At 44.1% G+C, this 18,311-nt stretch overlaps 1 protein-coding gene across 1 annotated transcript in view; it reads left to right on the plus strand.

Moving 5' to 3' along the window:
• The window catches only part of RENBP (renin binding protein), a 28,851-nt gene extending 11,356 nt beyond the window's left edge, over positions 1 to 17,495 (plus strand). The window contains exons 4-10 of the mRNA XM_082263832.1: positions 171 to 343; positions 1,290 to 1,514; positions 9,243 to 9,324; positions 9,404 to 9,579; positions 10,038 to 10,169; positions 13,564 to 13,651; positions 17,184 to 17,495. Of these exons, the coding sequence (XP_082119958.1) occupies positions 171 to 343; positions 1,290 to 1,514; positions 9,243 to 9,324; positions 9,404 to 9,579; positions 10,038 to 10,169; positions 13,564 to 13,651; positions 17,184 to 17,269 (962 nt within the window). The 3' untranslated portion in view covers positions 17,270 to 17,495. The remainder of the gene's footprint in view (positions 1 to 170; positions 344 to 1,289; positions 1,515 to 9,242; positions 9,325 to 9,403; positions 9,580 to 10,037; positions 10,170 to 13,563; positions 13,652 to 17,183) is intronic.
• The last annotated feature ends 816 nt before the right edge of the window (positions 17,496 to 18,311 follow it).

Consider the following 18,311-nt stretch of genomic DNA (forward strand, 5'->3'; position numbering starts at 1 on the left):
CGTCATCTGCATGCGGCTCCCGGTGCTCATGGCGGGCACTGCGGGAGCATAGCACGTGTGTGTGTATTATAATATATATATATATATATATATATATATATATATATATATATATATATACTGTATATATGTAATTTTTTAATTTTTTTTTGTGTGTGTCTGCTACATAGGGGGAGAGTTCCTTCTGGCTCATGCTCAACCCTCCGCTGACTCCCTAAAATGCGCCTTTGTGGTGACACACGACGGTCGAGCAGTCAAGGTCCAACGCACAATCTTCAGCGAGTGTTTTTACGTTATGGCAATGGATGAGCTGTGGAGGACCACACATAAAGAACTGTACAAGGTAAAAGATAAAAGCGAGGAACCATTAAAAATCAAGGTTTAGTACGGCATAAATTTGTAAACCTGTGTGAGATAAACCTAGGTTTATATACTTAGACTAAAGGTTGATCTCATGCAGACTATGTAACAGCAAGTGAGGTGGGGGCCTTAACAAACACATGCCTAAGAGCAAGCTCACTGCCCACTTGGAGGCGAGCCCCAGGCCCATGGTACCCAGTCAGGAAGGGACCCCAGACCCGGTTCTTTATTTTTTTTTATCTGGTATATTGCATAAACTGTATATAAATAATATTAATGCATGATGGCATTTCTTGTAGGCACTGATATATGACAAGGCAATAACCAGTGATTTCTAAATTTTACCAGGCTTGAAGCCTGTAGTACCGGAGGATGGCTTCCACTGGACGGGACTGTAAGGCTGCTAAGGATAGCGCCATATGGCTGTGGGATGTTTCCTCTCTGCAGGCATAGTCCCTTATTCTGACCTTACTCGCTAGCAACCTCTCCCTGCAGTAATGCAGAAATCACTTTCCCTAGCCAGTGCTGCCTCTGCCCTTGACCTACCACGCACTCCAGGTATGCCCTAATGACACAGGAGACTTTCTATATAGATGGCTGTCTGAGGTCTCCAGAGATTGTAGAGTTTAGTCAGACAGCTAACTTCTCTGAGACCCTGTCAGAGAAATTAAGGGGACTGTTCCCTAAACAGATTCCACTCTACTTGTAACAATGGCACAGTGCCACTTACAGATTGGAGGAAAACCTGCACCTGCCTACATCCTTTTAGCACAGTGACAGAGGAGTCACAAGGAGCTCCTGGCCTCTGGCTATGACCGGAAGCCATAACTCTATTATATTTTTAGTTGGGTAAAATATACACTTGCACTGTGTTTGCTCAGACTTATAGACTGGATCACCTGAAATGACGTTACCAATCTATATTTTAGAAGGCAGCACGAGATATGATGGACCAGATTGTACATTGGGTGAGAGAGGATTCTTCGGGTTTGGGAAGGCCAGAGCTGCCGGGAGCTGATCCTGTGAATGGTATGGCGGTGCCGATGATGCTGTTAAACCTGGTGGACCAACTGTGTGAGGAAGATGAAGAGGCAGCAAAGAAATATGAGGAGCTGGGAGCCTGGAGTGTGGAGAGGATTCTGCAGCATATACAGGTACCTGAGCTACTAAACTACACTGGGAGGGGATGGCAGTGAAGACTAGTGATGCGCCAAAAATTATCGTCCAAAAATAGGGTTTTCAGCTATGTGCCGAAAGAAAAAACATTCAGATAATGGCTGCCGAAAATACCCACAATTTTGCTGACATTTTTGCCCTATTCTACCTTGCTTATGGTGTGTTTTTCATAGGTCATGTGACTCTCAAAATGCATTTTTGATGTGTTCTTGCTGCATTTTCAATGGGAAGGTGCCTTGTTGGTACTTTTTTTTTTAAACTAAGCAAATATGCACCAAAAAATGTAGCAAGCAGAAATTTTAACATGGCTTCAAAAGGTGCCGATAATGGGCCACAATAACTTCATATTCATTTAAATGTATGATAATAATTAAAAAGTTGTATATAATACAGTTATTTATGAAAATATATATATTTTTAAAAAATGTCAATTTTGATTTTGGCCAAGTTCCTCCTGAAGTTTTGGTTCGAGTTTTGGCACAAAATTTTAATTTCGGTGCAGCACTAGTGAAGACTGCACGTAGGAAAATAAGTATTTGATCCCCAAGCAAAACATGATTTTTGGAGTACTTGGTGGAGAAACCCTTGATGGCAAGCACAGAGGTAAGATGTTTTTTGAAGTTAGTGACCAGGTTTGCACACATCTTAGGAGGCATTTTGGTCCACTCTTTTTTACAGATCTTCTCGAAATCCTAAAAAGGTCTTTGGCTGTTGCTTGGCAACTCCAAGTTTCAGCTCCCTCCATAAATTTCCTTTAGGATTAAGGTCTGGAGACTGGCTAGGCCACTCCATGACCTTAATGTGCTTCTTCTTGAGCCACTCCTTTTTGCCTTGGCAGTATGTTTTGGGTCATTGTCATGCTGAAAGGCCCATCCATGACCCATCTTCAGTGTTCTGGCTGAGGGAAGAAGGTTCTCCTCAAAGATTTTACAATACATGGCCCCATCCATTGGCCTCTCAAGTACATAGTTACATAGTTTGTGAGGTTGAAAAAAGACATCAGTCCATCCAGTTCAACCTATGATGTGTGTGTGTGTTAGTACATTGTATACCCCTGTATGTTGTGGTCTTTAAGGTGCCCATCTAATAGTTTTTTGAAACTATCGATGCTCCCTGCTGATACGACTGCTTGTGAAAGCGAATTCCACATCCTTACTGCTCTTACAGTGAAGAACCCCCTACGTATTTTAAGGTTAAACCGCCTTTCCTCTAGTTTTAGTGAGTGGCCACGTGTCTTATTGTATTCCCTTTCTCTGAATAGTTTGTTCCTTATGCTAGGGTCACCAGTACAGTATTTGTACATTGATATCATATCCCCCCTCAATCGTCTCTTCTCCAGAGAGAATAAGTTCAGTGCTTGTAGTCTTTCCTCATAGCTGATGTCCTCCATTCCCCTAATTATTTTTGTTGCTCTTCTCTGGACTCTTTCCAGTTCCAGCACATCCTTCCTGAGGACCGGTGCCCAGAACTGGACAGCATACTCCAGATGTGGCCGGACCAGAGTCTTGTAGAGTGGGAGAATAATCTCTTTATTTCTGGAGTGAATCCCCTTTTTTATACATCCCAGTATTCTGTTGGCTTTGCTTCCAGCGGCTTGGTATTGCATGCCACTGCCAAGCCTGTTGTCCACTAGGACCCCAGGTCCTTTTCCATCTTAGATTCACCCAGAGGTTCCCCCCCTAGTGAGTAGCTTGCTTTCGTGTTTCTGACGCCCAAGTGCATTACTTTACATTTTTCAACATTAAATCTCATCTGCCATGTAGTTGCCCACCCCATTATTTTGTTCAGGTCCGTTTGTAAGGTTTCCACATCCTGCATAGAAGATATTGGCATGCTTAGTTTAGTATCATCCGCAAATACAAAGATTGTGCTAGTAGCATTCCTAAAAATCCCTTATAAAGCTTGGCTGACTTTTTTAGTCACTCTTTCAGTAATCTTATTTGGGCAGCTTCCCTAGCTACCCAATCCTTATTGCCATTTATTTTCTGATCCTATGAAATGCTGTCTTGGTGTATGTTAGAAATTCTGTATATAGCCGGTTGAGGTCAGGACTCTGTGCAGGCCAGTCAATTTCCTTCACCCCAAACTCACTCATCCAGGTTTTTATGGACCTTGCTTTGTGCACTGGTGTGCAGTCATGTTGGAACAGGAAGGGACCAACACCAAACTGTTCCCACAAAGCTGGGAGCATTAAATTGTCCAAAACGTCCTGCTGATATGTTGACGCCGTATGAGGTCCCCTCACTGGAACTAAACTAATGCACAGGCATTTAGTACAGCCCTGGTCATTGGCAGAGGAAAGTGCATTGGTTCATGCTGGGATACTGTATAAATGCCAGGAGCACATGTGTCTTTCAGCTGGAGAGCGGAGTCCCGGAGGGAGGGGGTGGCTGCCTCCTCTGTAGAAGTTGCTATGCGGCCTCAGGTAGTCGACCTGAGGGCCTAAAGAGCTAGAGAGAAACTGAACCTGGAAGTCCTGTAAAGCTGGCTGGAAGGGTGACACTGGAAGGATCTGATTCTGCATACAGTGAGTAAAGATCTGTGTCAAGGGGCCTGCATTCCACCTTGCGCTTCAAGCCGCGCTCTGACAACTTCTGGATTTCCTTCCGGCTTTGAGATCGTCACAGACAGGGACGTGGAGACAGCGGGCACCTATGGCAGCAGTGTACGACCTCTACGGTTGCGGGAGATTCAGCTCTAGTTATCGGTGACTGACCAGCATCTCTCCAGAGGGGTAGGGTAAGAAGATTTTAAGGCCCAGTTGGCCATACACAATAGACTGTGGACTTTACATCTACATACCTACCCTGACCCCAATGAGACGGCGTTCCTAAGTACACTGATCATACTTATAGACTGGTTTGCCATCACAGTGCGTGGGTGATGCAGCTGCTTATATAGCTGAATACAATTTTGGATCATATTTCATGGTACCTGATGGTTCTAAAGATTCTGGGGGGCTGAAATATATCAGTTCAATTCAAGACCATGTAGAAGGCTGCATTAATTTAGTTTTATCAAGCAATATCTTGGACTTAGCAATGAGCCCAAATTTGATGAACCCACAAGGTGAATACCCCCAGTTTATACAATGACCTCAGTCTGGTCAGGAGATCAGGACCAGTTCAGCTATGTCCCAATGTCTTGTTTGCACTTTAGGATGAGGACTGCTTTGAATTTATCTGATTTATTGTACAAGCAGTACAATTGAATTATTGTTCAATCAGAACATTATTCCAGCATCCATTCATCTCCTAACAAGGACTTATACTTGAAGACTTGACAACATTGTGTCGGAGCAATGAGAAGGCTTTGAACTGTTTCTATTTCCTCAATTTGTGCTACAATCCATGGAAATTTGGTCATTATGAATTCTTACCATTTATTCAATATCAAGTGCACTGTTTACATATGAGGATATTAGGGGCTGGTTCTTGATGGAGTGCAGAGTTGTAAGTATGGGGCCCATGTATGTGTGTTTTATGTGACTGTCAGGGCCGGATTAAGAGCATCATGGGCTTGGTGCTGAGGATTTTGAAGGGCCTTAAGGGCCGTGCCTTGGCATGCACCCAGAGGAGGAAGGGTGCAGCCATGCATGCCTAATTCAACATGGGATGCTGTCTCTGAAGCCCATAAACACATCCATGCATCGGCAACTGTCCCTCCTTGTCCGGCCTTCGTGCTGTGTGGGGAGGTTCTGAGGGAGCTGCCTGGGGAAGCGAGCATAGAAGCCAGACTTCTGTGTTTACAAGTGACAGAAGAGCGGTAACAGTGAATATGGCCAACCCGGGGCCTATATAAAGGTAGGGGCCTGGAGCTGCAGCTCCAATAGCCCCTACGTTAATCTGGCCCTGGTGACTGTATGTGACTATGTGCAGAAATTTGTAGCGCTGAGTGTTTTAGGTTGTTTATTCACTGCCTGCTGCAATGTTTTAGCGGCTGGAATTTTTCTGGCAGCCTTATTTTTCAATAAAGATTGTTTTTTTCATCCAATCTAGTGTTGAGCTTTGATTGCAACTTTTCTCCAGGGGTTCTACCTTATGGAACCCTGCCTTTTTTTTGTCTAGTAGTTCATTTTTGTTGCTAAAGCTCCCGGTCTAAATTGACCGTACGGTATACATATTATCAGGAAGTGCCATTCCCAACAATGAATGGGTAATTTAATGGTTTTAGGACCCCTTGAAATGGTTTTATGTTTGATATGATTAGTAATGAAGCCTTTCACTAGCTCTGCTTTTAGTTATCCTGTCAATACTGCATTTTTGTGTCAACATTTAACTATAGGTCAACTTTAATGAGTTGAATGCAATGTATCCAGATTTAGCAAGCTTTTCAAAGTGATTCTGAACAGGACTGCATCCTTTAGTCACAAAATTCTATGTGTAGCACTGTTGTAGGGGGTCAGCCCCTTGAATGACTAACTCCATTACACTGTAGTTCTATTGAGAAATTTCCACAGACTGTCAAGCATCTTCCAGCCACAAGAGGTCACTGTTGTTGCTTTAGGTGAAGGGAGGAAGCAGGAAGTTCCAGGAAGTGTGTGGTGTTCGGGTCTCTATGGCTGTGCTGAGCTGAGGAAAGGTACTGCATGCTGTGGCCTTGAGAGGGATATAGACTGTATAATCCTGGGACAGAACAACAGGATCTTGCCAGAGGAGACAGAACTGAACTGTGATACAACGGACAGTAGCTGAGAACCAGAGAAGGAGAAGAGAGAACATCCCAGAGCACCTCAAGCAAATTACAGAGCAAGGGGCCAGACTGCAGTGACCTCCAAGTGACAGAACAAGATAAACTACTTGCAAAGAAACCCAGACCAGTGCATAAGAGACTGCAGCTACAGACAGCAAGGGACAGATCCAGAGACCTGACTGCATCCACCATCACAGAGACTGAGATAAAGCAGCTGTACCTACAGAACTGTGAGTTGCACCGGTGCTAACCTGTGGTAGGGCATAGAGCAGGTTTCTGTAGACAGAGCGTTGCAGCAACGTGTGCCGGTTAGCGGGAATCAGATAGGATCATATAACAGAGTAGCCTGTATCTCTGTGTGTGCGTTGGCGGGAGCGCCATTTTAAGTATCACGTTGCAGTTAACTTTGCTGTAAACCTATGTAATCTGTTTTTACTGTTAACATCATTCTCCGGCCATTATACTCTGTTGGTTAATAAAGCCGGTATCTGCTTCAGCCTCTCTGTCTGCTGTACCGTACTTGAATTCTGCATTGCGGTCCCCTACTCCTCTGACCGCTACACTGTCACCGTAGGGCTTTTTGTATGATGACTTATTGGCCCTCCTCTGATTACCAGGAGACAGTCACTTAGGGTACAGTTCACACATCCATAAGTATTCCCAAAGGCTCGTTACTCAATAAACAAACAGTCCAGGGGTTTTATTTTGGTATTTATTGTGGAACTTGGATGGGAGAAGGGAAGAGTGGGATACTCCAACTGGAAATATATACAGTTGATAAGGGCAACTCTCACTTGGCCTCACCAGGTTACTTGTGGAAGCAGTCACACTACTTTGACCATACTTTCACCTTTATGGAAAGGGTTAAGTCTCCTTGCTCTTTCTCGAGCAATCAACATGGTGAACTACATTATCTTCAGGATATTCTCTAGCATCGCCTCTACTGACACCCGTCCACTGATTCTTCTAGCTCAGATCAGGCCCCTTGACACAGATCTTTACTCACTGTATGCAGAATCAGATCCTTCCAGTGTCACCCTTCCAGCCAGCTTTACAGGACTTCCAGGTTCAGTTCCTCTCTAGCTCTTTGGGCCCTCAGGTCGACTACCTGAGGCCGCATAGCAACTTCTACAGAGGAGGAGGCAGCCGCCCCCTCCCTCCTGGACTCTGCTCTCCAGCTGAAAGACACATGTGCTCCTGGCATTTATACAGTATTTTTTAGCAACTTTTCTCCAGGGGTTCTACTTTATGGAACACTGCCTTTTTCATTACTAATCATTCCTGGGTCAAATGCTGCTTCTGGTTCTGGTTCTCTTCAGGGCTGGTGATAAGGCCTAGGCAGATAGCTGATGAAGTCCCGCCCAGTGGGACATAACGTGTTTGAAGGGGGAGGGGCCGGTGACATCACCCGCCATCCATTGAGGTCAAGATCGCTGTGTGTAGTACGATCTGCTCATCACATGCACTTGTATAGTGCTTTACAAGGAAGTGGGGCCATTTGTTTAGCACATTGTGATGGATCAGATGCTGAGAAGGAAATAGCATGCATAATAGAAGCCATAGACTCTCTACCAAATTCAACTGAAGGAAGGCTAGAATTACATATTGTTGGAGGTTTTAATGATGAGTGACCACTATCACAAAAGATATCACAACAGCTTCTTACTATTTTGGAGAGTTTATATTTATGGTGGTCCATTGATTATCTGGCTGGTCGATCCTTGAGGAATAGCAATCTGATTCTGGCATATATGTACGATTAAAGGCTTCTTTGACCCCTTATAATTTAGGGGTCCACCTCATCTGGTAAGCAGCCTGTATCACTGGGTGATCCTGATATTGGTGGAGGCTATACTATCAGAAGAAGCACATATATAAGAATTTTCCAGCCTGCATTATTCATTTTGGACTGTTTGCTGTAGTTCTGCTGGGACTGAACTTACATTAATTTTGGCACTGTTATGAATTGATTTATATCTGTGGTTTATTATCAATACATGTTTATTTAATGCTATATAATTGGGTTTATAACCCATTTATTTATCTAACTTGTTCACTGCACAGTTGTTCAAAATAATATCACTAATTACAAATTTTGGTTGAGCGCAACGATTATATTTTATTATATAATTTTGTCAGTTAGGTCACATGTTCAGCAAAATTATTAAAAAATATTTACGGTAATTTTTCAGTATAGGTCAACTTTATGCAAGCTAAGTGGAAATTCTGACTTTCGCACAGTTGCAGTATTTCCCTGTATATACTGTATGCTTTTTTTGTTTTGTTTTTTCTAATTTTTTGCTTGATTTTATTTTATTTTTTTATTCATAAGGGCACCAAACTAAAGATAACTGCTACCAGAATGCATGTAAAAGTTTTTTTTATCTATAAAAACTAAAAACGTTCTACAAAGGGTAGCTAACTGTAATCCTTAAAGGAAAAAATGCAATAGAACATGAGACCTTTATAGGAAAATATCTACCGGTAAATGTTCTTTTTGTTTCTGGTAAATTGTGAAACAGTAAATGCAAGTAAGACCACCTTAACAATTAAAACTTTAATCCTTGCCTTTCCACAAGTCTTCAGCCTGGTCACATCACACTGTATGCATCACTACACTGTGAATGCAGGGTACTATGATAGTGCCCCTTTAATGGGTGGGTTCATGAAGCCCCGCACTCAGCGTGTCTTCGGTCTTCCAGGTTGAATGATGCACAGTTTAGAGAATTACCAAAATTTGGCTGGAACTGTAGGTGAGAGGGGTCTTGACATAGGCCTCTTCCATGCCATTCCATCCATATAAAGTATACTAGACACACAGGCAGCCCTAACTATAGTCAGAAATTAGGAGGAAAGGACTAATCTATATATACAGTATTTCAGGGTTAAGCTGGCCATACATGAATTGAAATTTGACCAGTTCAGCAAGGGCCACAAGTTATACTGCAAGTTGTATGACTTTTGGTGACTTGTACATTTGATGTTATCGCTGTGTCTCCCAAAATTTAATTTAGCGTGATGGTCAGGCCGTTTTGGAGAACGTATCTGAAGATGGAAAGGAGCTTCCAGGGTGTATGGGCCGGCATCAGAACCCCGGTATGGAATGTTCTTAGATACATTCATAGACACAAACTGTTCCTTTTGCATTTATCTAATCCTTCTTTTCCCATCACAGGACATGCCCTTGAAGCTGGCTGGTTTCTTCTGCGCCATGCCATCAGGCATTCTGACCATACTTTGAGACAGAACGCAGTGGAGAAGTTTGTGTTGCTGCCCTTTCACTCAGGGTGGGATCAAGAACACGGAGGTCTCTTCTCCTTTCAAGATGTGGATGGGCATTGCCCTACACAGGTGAAGATAAAGTTTGAAAGAAGGGCCCATCACCCAAGGAGGGCCCATCACCCAAAACTAACACAAATTGCTAATAGGATATGTTAGCATATGGTGAAGCTTAAAGCTGAAGTTAAGAAAAAAGGCTAAATACACAGGTCGAATACATACAGAATAGTTAAAAAAAAAAAAAAAAAATGTAGTGATTGTTTGGGGGAGGGGCAAAGTTCAACTTTAACTTTTTTTTTTATCCCTATTGTATTGGGATACATTCTGTATATCACACTGTGGCCAGTTCTTCCTTTTGCTTCCATACTTCTACTGAGAGAAGCAAAGTTCCCATCTATTCTTTCTTTTATCCGCTTGTAAATTCCCCAAGAACAGAAGAAGCATCTCCTTGTATCATCGTAAACGAATGAAGGTTGGGTTTATTTGTTCATTGTGCTGTATGTGAATAATTCCAATTTCCTTTCTTCTAGTTGGAGTGGAGTATGAAAATGTGGTGGCCACACACAGAAGCTCTAATTGCTTTTCTGCTTGGATATCAGGAGACTCGTGATCCACGTTTACTTGACCACTTCCAGACCTGTTTTGACTATGTTTTCACTCGGGTACGAAACATTAAAGTGACTTTGCTTAAAAAAAAGTAAAAGTAAAAGCCATGTAACTTGTGGTGACACCAAACACCGCTTCAATCCTGGGAAAATGTATTCCACTGGGAAACCGACACCCTGGGGTCCAATTCTTGGGTCCCCTCCCACTGGTCATAAACTAAGTCCTGCAGTGAGAATGTGGTAAGTAGGGGAAACCAGTGAGAACTGTCAGGGACCCAGGAATTTACACCCTCAGAAGTGTTGGTTTCCTGGCAGACTTGGGAGACTATTTTCTCAGGATCGGAGTGGTCTTCAGTGGTGTGGATAACGGAAAAGGTAAGTATTCGCCCGCAGCTTCCTGCTCCACCCCCATGTCCAGCCTGAAAGCATATATTATTGTGGTCCTTCAGATGCACCTTAACCCCTGTAAAATTTCCAGAACATCCAACTTCTTCAGATCCAAATGACAGAAACATGTTAACATGTTGAATTGTACAATGCAGTAGAACCTAAATGGTTCAGTCCTACTATGAAATTTGTCTTGTTACAATCTCTATAAAAAAAAATATATCAGGGATGGTAAGACCCCATCAAAACTGCTGTGGCAGATATGCAAATCAGGGAATTCGATCACAAGTCTTCACCACACAATGTAAAACAATATATTTAAATAATAAATTGATCCAGGAATTTGGGCAGCTAAAATGATGTGCAAATCTGAAGCTTTCCAATAAAACTCAGTCAAGCTTCCACCCATGCCTGACTCCCTTTTTTTTCTAATTGTTCTCTTTCTGGTTAAATACCAAAGCATTTTGCATACACAGTGGTCTAGCAATGAGTACACTTTATAAAGTTAGTTTGAGTACATAAGTTGTGCTTCTTTGATGGGTAAAATAATCTGTGCACATTTGCTGGCTTGGTTGGTTCTAAATATGCTAGCAACTCACCCTATTATGGTGCACCCCTGGCAAGTGACACAGGTTCACCTAAGGCGCAGAATCTAAGTAGCAGATTGCCTTCGCCAGAGCTCCTGAAGTGGAGATGGCCAAGGACCCTATTGGGCCTGGTTTTCTTTACAACAACTGTGTCCAGGTCATGGCCTTCAGGATTACCCCACTATGGGGGTGACATGAACCAAAAGGCTATGATGTGGAAACTGTTTACAGGGCTTTAGATGATAGTAGTAAGGTCAGGCTATTTGGCAGGCAAGAGATTATGGCAGGCAAGAGATTAGTCAGGTCCACGAAGGAGTCAAGGCAGGTGAGAGAGTAGGCAGGTCCAGACAAGTGAGAGAGTAGGCAGGTCCAGGCCAGGGTTGAGGCAGATAAGAGAGTAGTCAGGTCAAGACAGGGGTCCGGGCAGGCGAGAGCATAGTCAGGTCCAGGCAGGCGAGAGCATAGTCGGGTCCAGGCAGGCAAGAGCATAGTCGGGTCCAGGCAAGCGAGAGCATAGTCGGGTCCAGGCAAGCGAGAGCATAGTCGGGTCCAGGCAAGCGAGAGCATAGTCAGGTCCAGGCAGGCGAGAGAGAAAATATGCAGGCAGTTTTCAGAAATTGCTGGTTGGACAGGAGTGACTCATGCAGATCAGTGGCATGAATATGAATACCATCCCAGCCAATTAAAGGCAAAGGGCCCCATGCGTGCTGGGAAAAGGTTTTTTTATATTCAGGGAAGAGACAGAAGAAGTGGTGTTTGCCAGGAGAGGAGAGTCTAATTGAGGAGGGGGTGCCTTGCCCTTCTCGGCACCTGCTGTCATGCGGCCTTGGGCTGGAGGCCTGGAAGCTGGAGAGCTGACCCATGTGTTCTAAAGAGCTGACTGAGGGGAGCCATGCCTGGAAGGATCAGGATGCAACTCCTGTGAGTTCAGACCAGGGATCTAAGGCAGGGGTCGCCAATTTAAGGCCCATCGGCCGCACCTGGTCTGCCGCTGCTAAATCTCCAGCTCGTCGGTGCATGTGATGAACTCACATGCATCTGGCCCGCGGACATTTTAAAGTGGTTGTTAAGCAACTTTATGTTTACACAAACGTCCCTGTTTGCTAATGACAAGTGTCCCAGTGCCTGAGCTTTAATAATAAAATACCGCTATATACCTGATCTCCAAGCGCTGCTCGGTGCTCACACGACCAGCCAGCTCTCCCCTAGCCTGATCTGATAGCTAGAGCGGGAGGGGCTGAGAGTCCTTCACTGATGTCAGCAGGGAGGGAAGAAGGAAAGAGCCGGCCGGTCATGTGAGCGTTGCTCGCAAATCAGGTATATAGCGGCATTTTATTATTAAAGCACAGGCACTGGGACACGTGTCATTAGCAAACAGGGATGCATGTGTAAACATAACAAAGTGGCTTAAGTAGTAGCTTAAGTAGCTGCAGGGGGGTAGGGTGACTGTGTAATATGCAGGGGGGGGGGCTGGGCAGTGGGGCTGTGTGATATAACAGGGGGGCTGTGTAATTTAAAGGGGTTGAGAAGTACTGGGGGCTGTGTAATATAAAGGGGGCCAGAGGTATGGGGGGCTGGGTAATGTAATGGGGGCCAGAGGTATGGGGGGCTGGGTAATGTAATGGGGACCAGAGGTGCGGGGGCTGTGTAATGTAAAGGGGTCCAGAGGTGCAGGGGGCTGTGTAATGTAAAGAGGGCCAGAGGTGCAAGGGACTGTGTAATGTAAAGGGGGCCAGAGGTGAAAGGGACTGTGTAATGTAAAGGGGGCCAGAGGTGCAGGGGCTGTGTAATGTAAAGGGGGCCAGAGGTGAAGGGGCCTGTGTAATGTAAAGGGGGCCAGAGGTGCAGGGGCTGTGTAATGTTATCTTCATTTATTATCAGGTGAATGTGGCATTCATATACATTGAATCTGGCCCTTAAGTGGAAAAAGGTTGCTAACCCCTGATCTAGGGGCTTTTGCTTTTGTAGGCTACCCCTCTGTGCTAGGAAAGTCAGCTACTGGGCGCAGCAGAAGAGGATACTGGCTAGTGTCCTGAAGAGCAATAGTCTATACTTCTCATAGAGGACTTTGTCAAGAGTGCATGTTGCTTCAAGTAGGAATTCCACAGTCAAATTATTGAAGTTGTCCTTTCTGTATTTAGTTGAATCTGGAGTATGCCACTACATTCCCTTCCCTATCCAAGTTCTGATTAAAACATCAAAAACAACCAAAACCCTAGACTGATTATTCAAGAAACGATCCCAAGTGTGTGCCTTGCTGTGTTCTATATTGTGTGCCAGGCTGAAGAGATAAAGCAAGAGAGTATTCGGAGGTAGTGCTACATACGTTTAGAATGATAGCTAGGCAACAAGCATTTTCAGGAGAATGATAGGCTTCCGTTTTCTCCCAGCACAGGTCTAACTTTTTGTATTGCAATATTTTACCGCATGTGCATAATATAAGACCTTCCTTCCTTCTTTTGTTTTGTGTTTTTCAGTTTTTGGACCCTGAACACGGAGAGTGGTTTGGCTATCTCAGTCAGGATGGAAAGGTAGCACTCAGCATTAAAGGAGGCCCATTTAAAGGTTAGATTACCATTGTCACAGGCAATCTAGAATACCATTTCAATAAACTTCTGCCAGCATCTCCAAGATATCTGTAACTTTGACTATAAGGGTCCATGCACATGGACGTTTGTAGGCATTTTATATGCTACTTGACACAAAATTCTGCATTCAGTAAAAGTCGCGGGTAGACACCGATGCAAAAAGGCATTGACGTGTACAAGAGTATGGCCTGCCATACAAGTGACTGGCTGCACGTGGCATCTTTGGCTTCCATGACACAGGAAAGTGCTTGGAAACTTACCCCTGGCATATTTAACCTAAGTGTCTCCATACATAGACCGATCCACTCACCTGACCTGATGCATTTGATTTGAAGAGAATAAAGTGTAATGAACCTTTCTAGAGTGCAGGCTGAGCCATGAAAACTATGCCAACCCACACATACAATTTCAATACTTGTATATATACTGTATTACTGTTTTGGTAAACTAGGAGCTCAGAGAAGAGAGCACACTGAAGCAGATCACACAAAACCCGACGCGCGGACGTTTATTGGGAAGTTTCAGGGTACAGACAGTAGGAAAACTAGTCAACAGAACAACAGAAGACCCAGCAATGAAGAAAAATTCTCAAGATAGCAATTTGAGATGGCAAAGTGGAGGTAGTCCACAGGGCAAACAGAAGGCACATCAATGAAGAATTATTCTCAGGATAGTAATATGAGACCGCAAAGGGGGGAGGTAGTCCACAGGGCAAACAGGGAAGTGTTTGGGCACAGCAGGGGTGGAAGTCCTTGGCACCCAGAGAAGGGTTGGCACAGCAGGGCAGTAAGTCCTCAGCACAGGCAGAGCACAGGGGGTTAAGTCCTTGGTACCCAGAGCAGGGTTGGCACAGCAGGGCGGTAAGTCCTCAGCACAAAGGGCAGCAATTGGGTACAGCAGAAACGAAGTCCAGAATAACAGGACCACGATCCAGGCATCGTGAGTAGCAGACCACAAGCTGATACAGTGGAGTCCAGAATCACAATCCAGGTACAATGGGGAATGGGCAGAAATAGGCACAGCAAGGGTTCAGCAACTTACCAGACAACAACGGCCTTAGCAGGGGAAATCTAGGCAGAGTTGCAGGGACAAGGAGGTCCAGAGGGCAGATGTCCTTTACAAACCCTTTGCTGGTCCATGTAGGGCTGTGTGTCCTGGCCTCAGCTTCAGGGCCACACAAGCCGCAGTTGAAGGAAGAGCAGAGAGTAGAGTAGCGTAAAGTCCCAATGTTCAGAAAGCCATGCAGAACTGCAAGGTCCAGCAGTGCAGAAAGCACAGTCCGTCTCAGCAGTTCTATGCATTTTCTAGTCTCCTAAGGAGACTTGCAGCCATGACCTTCTATGGCTTACACTGAAGTAAGCTCTGAACAGTCTGCCCCTCTTTCATTATCTCTGGTACTTACTAGAAGAATACTAGTAAGAATTGAATATACTAGAAGAATTTAATTTGTAAATGTGGGGACTGATGTGATGGGGAAACTCTGATTTTATGGGGAAACTTTGCCCTGTATCTAATTTGATGGGGGACTCTGACATGATGGAAGGCTTCTGGTGTGATGGGGGAATCTTCTGATCTGATGGGGAAACTTTTATTATGTCCAGGGAGTATCTGATATATAGAGGTGAATGATGTGATATGGGGTTCGCATGTATAGGCAGGACTCTGAAGTGGGAGTCCTCTGATGTGATGGGGGACCTCTGACATGATGGGGAATGGCCTCTGACATGAGAAGGGGCCTCTGATGTGATGGGGGACCTCTGACATGATGGGGAATGGCCTCTGACATGAGAAGGGGCCTCCGATGTGATGGGGGACCTCTGACATGATGGGGGATGGCCTCTGACTTGAGAAGGGGCCTCTGATGTGATGGGGGACCTCTGACATGATGGGGGATGGCCTCTGACTTGAGAAGGGGCCTCTGATGTGATGGGGGGACCTCTGACATGATGGGGGATGGCCTCTGACATGAGAAGGGGCCTCTGATGTGATGGGGGACCTCTGACATGATGGGGGATGGCCTCTGACTTGAGAAGGGGCCTCTGATGTGATGGGGGACCTCTGACATGAGGGGGGATGGCCTCTGACATGAGAAGGGGCCTCTGATGGGATGGAGTAACTTCTGATGTGAAGTGAATTTCATCAAGAAGTTATGTGCAGTCTTCTGGGCTCAATATCCTATTGACAAGTAACCTTTACATTTTTAGCCTGGGGTGCCTTAAGATTTCACATACTTTTAAAGGGTGCAGAAACTGAAAAAAGGTTGAGAAATGCTGATTTAACCACTTAAGCCCCGGAGGATTTGGCTGCTCAAAGACCAGCTCCTATTTTGCGATTCGGCACTGCGTGAATTTAACGGACAATTGCACGGTCGTACGACGCTGTTCCAAAATGAAATTGATGTCCTTTTTTCCCCATAAACAGAGCTTTCTTTTGGTGGTATTTGATCACCTGTGCAATTTTTACTTTTTGCGCTATAAACAAAAAAAGAGCGACAATTTTGAAAAAATAATATTTTTCACATTTTTTTATATGAAATTCCCCAATACAAAAATGTAAAAATCGAAATTTTTTAACATTTTAGTCCAATTTGTTTTCTGCTACATATTTTTGGTGAAAAAAATCGCAATAAGCGTATTTTGATTGGTTTACACAAAAGTTATTGCGTTTGCTAACTACGGGAAAGATTTATGTAATTTTTTATTGTTTTTTTAACTAGTAATGGTGGCGATCTTTTTTTTTTTTTTTTGTGGGACTGCAATATTGCGGCGGACAGATCGAACCCCTAACTGACATTTTTGACACTTTTGGGGGTACCAGTGACATTACTACAGTAATCAGTGCTATACATATGCACTGTTACTGTAAAAATGACAATGGCAGGAAAGGGGTTAATTTCATTAGAGATCCAAGGGTTAAGTGTGTCCCTAGGGGCATGCTTCTAACTGTCAAGGGGCGTGGCTTTAGATGTAACCACAGAGACATACGATCCTGCATAGCAGGATCATATGATCTCTGCAGTTACACCAGGGAGAATGACAGGCGGCTTTGTTTACATCAGCTCCCTGCCTTTCTCCCTCTGCAGCGGGAGATTGCGAGTGGCCGGCAGGCATCGGAGCCGCCGGTCACTCGCGCTGGGATGGCAGTGAGCGAGGGGGGGGCGGGAGCGCGTCTCCGGCAGGGCGCGCTCGCCCCCTGTTGGCTCGCGGGCGAGTGACGTACCGATACAACACTTTGCCCAGGGGGGGGCTGACCGCCGCAGTATATGTACTTGCAGCGGTCGGGAAGTGGTTAAAACACTGTGTTGGAGAACCCATGTCTCAAGAGGTGTTATATTGGGCTCCATACATATCATGGCAGGTCTGATATTCACTAATTTTCTCCTTCTTCATCACGGGTATTGGGTATGCTTGATGTGGTTCATATTTTACATGTTCTGTAGTCTGCAATGCATAGGACATAGCCTGTTTCCTTATCTTTTGTGTTAACACAAAGATTTTATTACATTTTAGGCTGTTTTCACATCCCGCGATGCCTGTATATGTGTGAGGAGATTCTGTCCAAGCTTCTGGAAGAAGACAGCCAAGCCACAAACTAATTATTATGGGTGACCCAAGAACATTCCTTGCTGGAAAATTGTTCCTAGTAATTTCAATGTGCCATAGCAGCTTACAGTGATTGCCTTATGTACAGTGCAATATATCTATGGAATTTCTTGGTGCTCACCCTTGCCCGTGCTAATTTTTTTACCAATGGTGAGCTTTGATATGCTAGCCTATGATAGATAGATAAAGGTTTATGACACACATTTCTTTTCTTACAATCATCTGTAACTGTGAAATATTAAAGTGTTACTAAACCCAAAACATTGTACTGTGGGAGACCAGATATAGTGAATGCAGGTTCTGGGTTTAGTAACACTTTAGTGAAGATTGTCACATCTAAATGGGGATTTTATTTGAGGCCACATTGGGTCAATAATCTAATTTCTTCACCCTAGTGGAAACGATTTGTGCCATTGAGATCTGAGCACTGACCATCTAGCTGTTGAATAGATTTGTTATATTATATATAATTTTAACATACGAATGGATAACATGCTTTTTTTTAAGGTGATAACCCAGTCTGGGCGGTTCAAAACAGAGTGTGTAGGACAGGAAGCCATTTGTAATTATTAATAAATAAATATATATCGGCACTCAATTATACATGTATCAGCACTTTATTATACATGTACAGTATCTCATAAAAGTGAGTACATTTTTCTAAATATTTTATTCTATCTTTTCATGTGACAACACTGAAGAAATGACACTTTGCTACAATGTAACGTAGTGAGTGTACAACTTGTATAACAGTGTAAATTTGCTGTCCTCTCAAAATAACTCAACATACAGCCATTAATGTCTAAACCGCTGGCAACAAAAGTGAGTACACCCCTAAGTGAAAATGTCCAAATTGGGCCCAATTAGCCATTTTTCCCTCCCAGTGTCATGTGACTCGTTAGTGTTACAAGGTCTCAGGTGTGAATGGGGAGCAGGTGTGGTAAAGTTTGTGTTATCGCTCTCACTCTCTCTCTCATATTAGTCACTGGAAGTTCAACATGGCACCTCATGGCGAAGAACTCTGAGGATCTGAAA

The sequence above is a fragment of the Pelophylax lessonae genome (genome assembly GCF_965119305.1).
Source record: "Pelophylax lessonae genome assembly, chromosome: 7".
Lineage (NCBI taxonomy): Eukaryota > Metazoa > Chordata > Amphibia > Anura > Ranidae > Pelophylax > Pelophylax lessonae.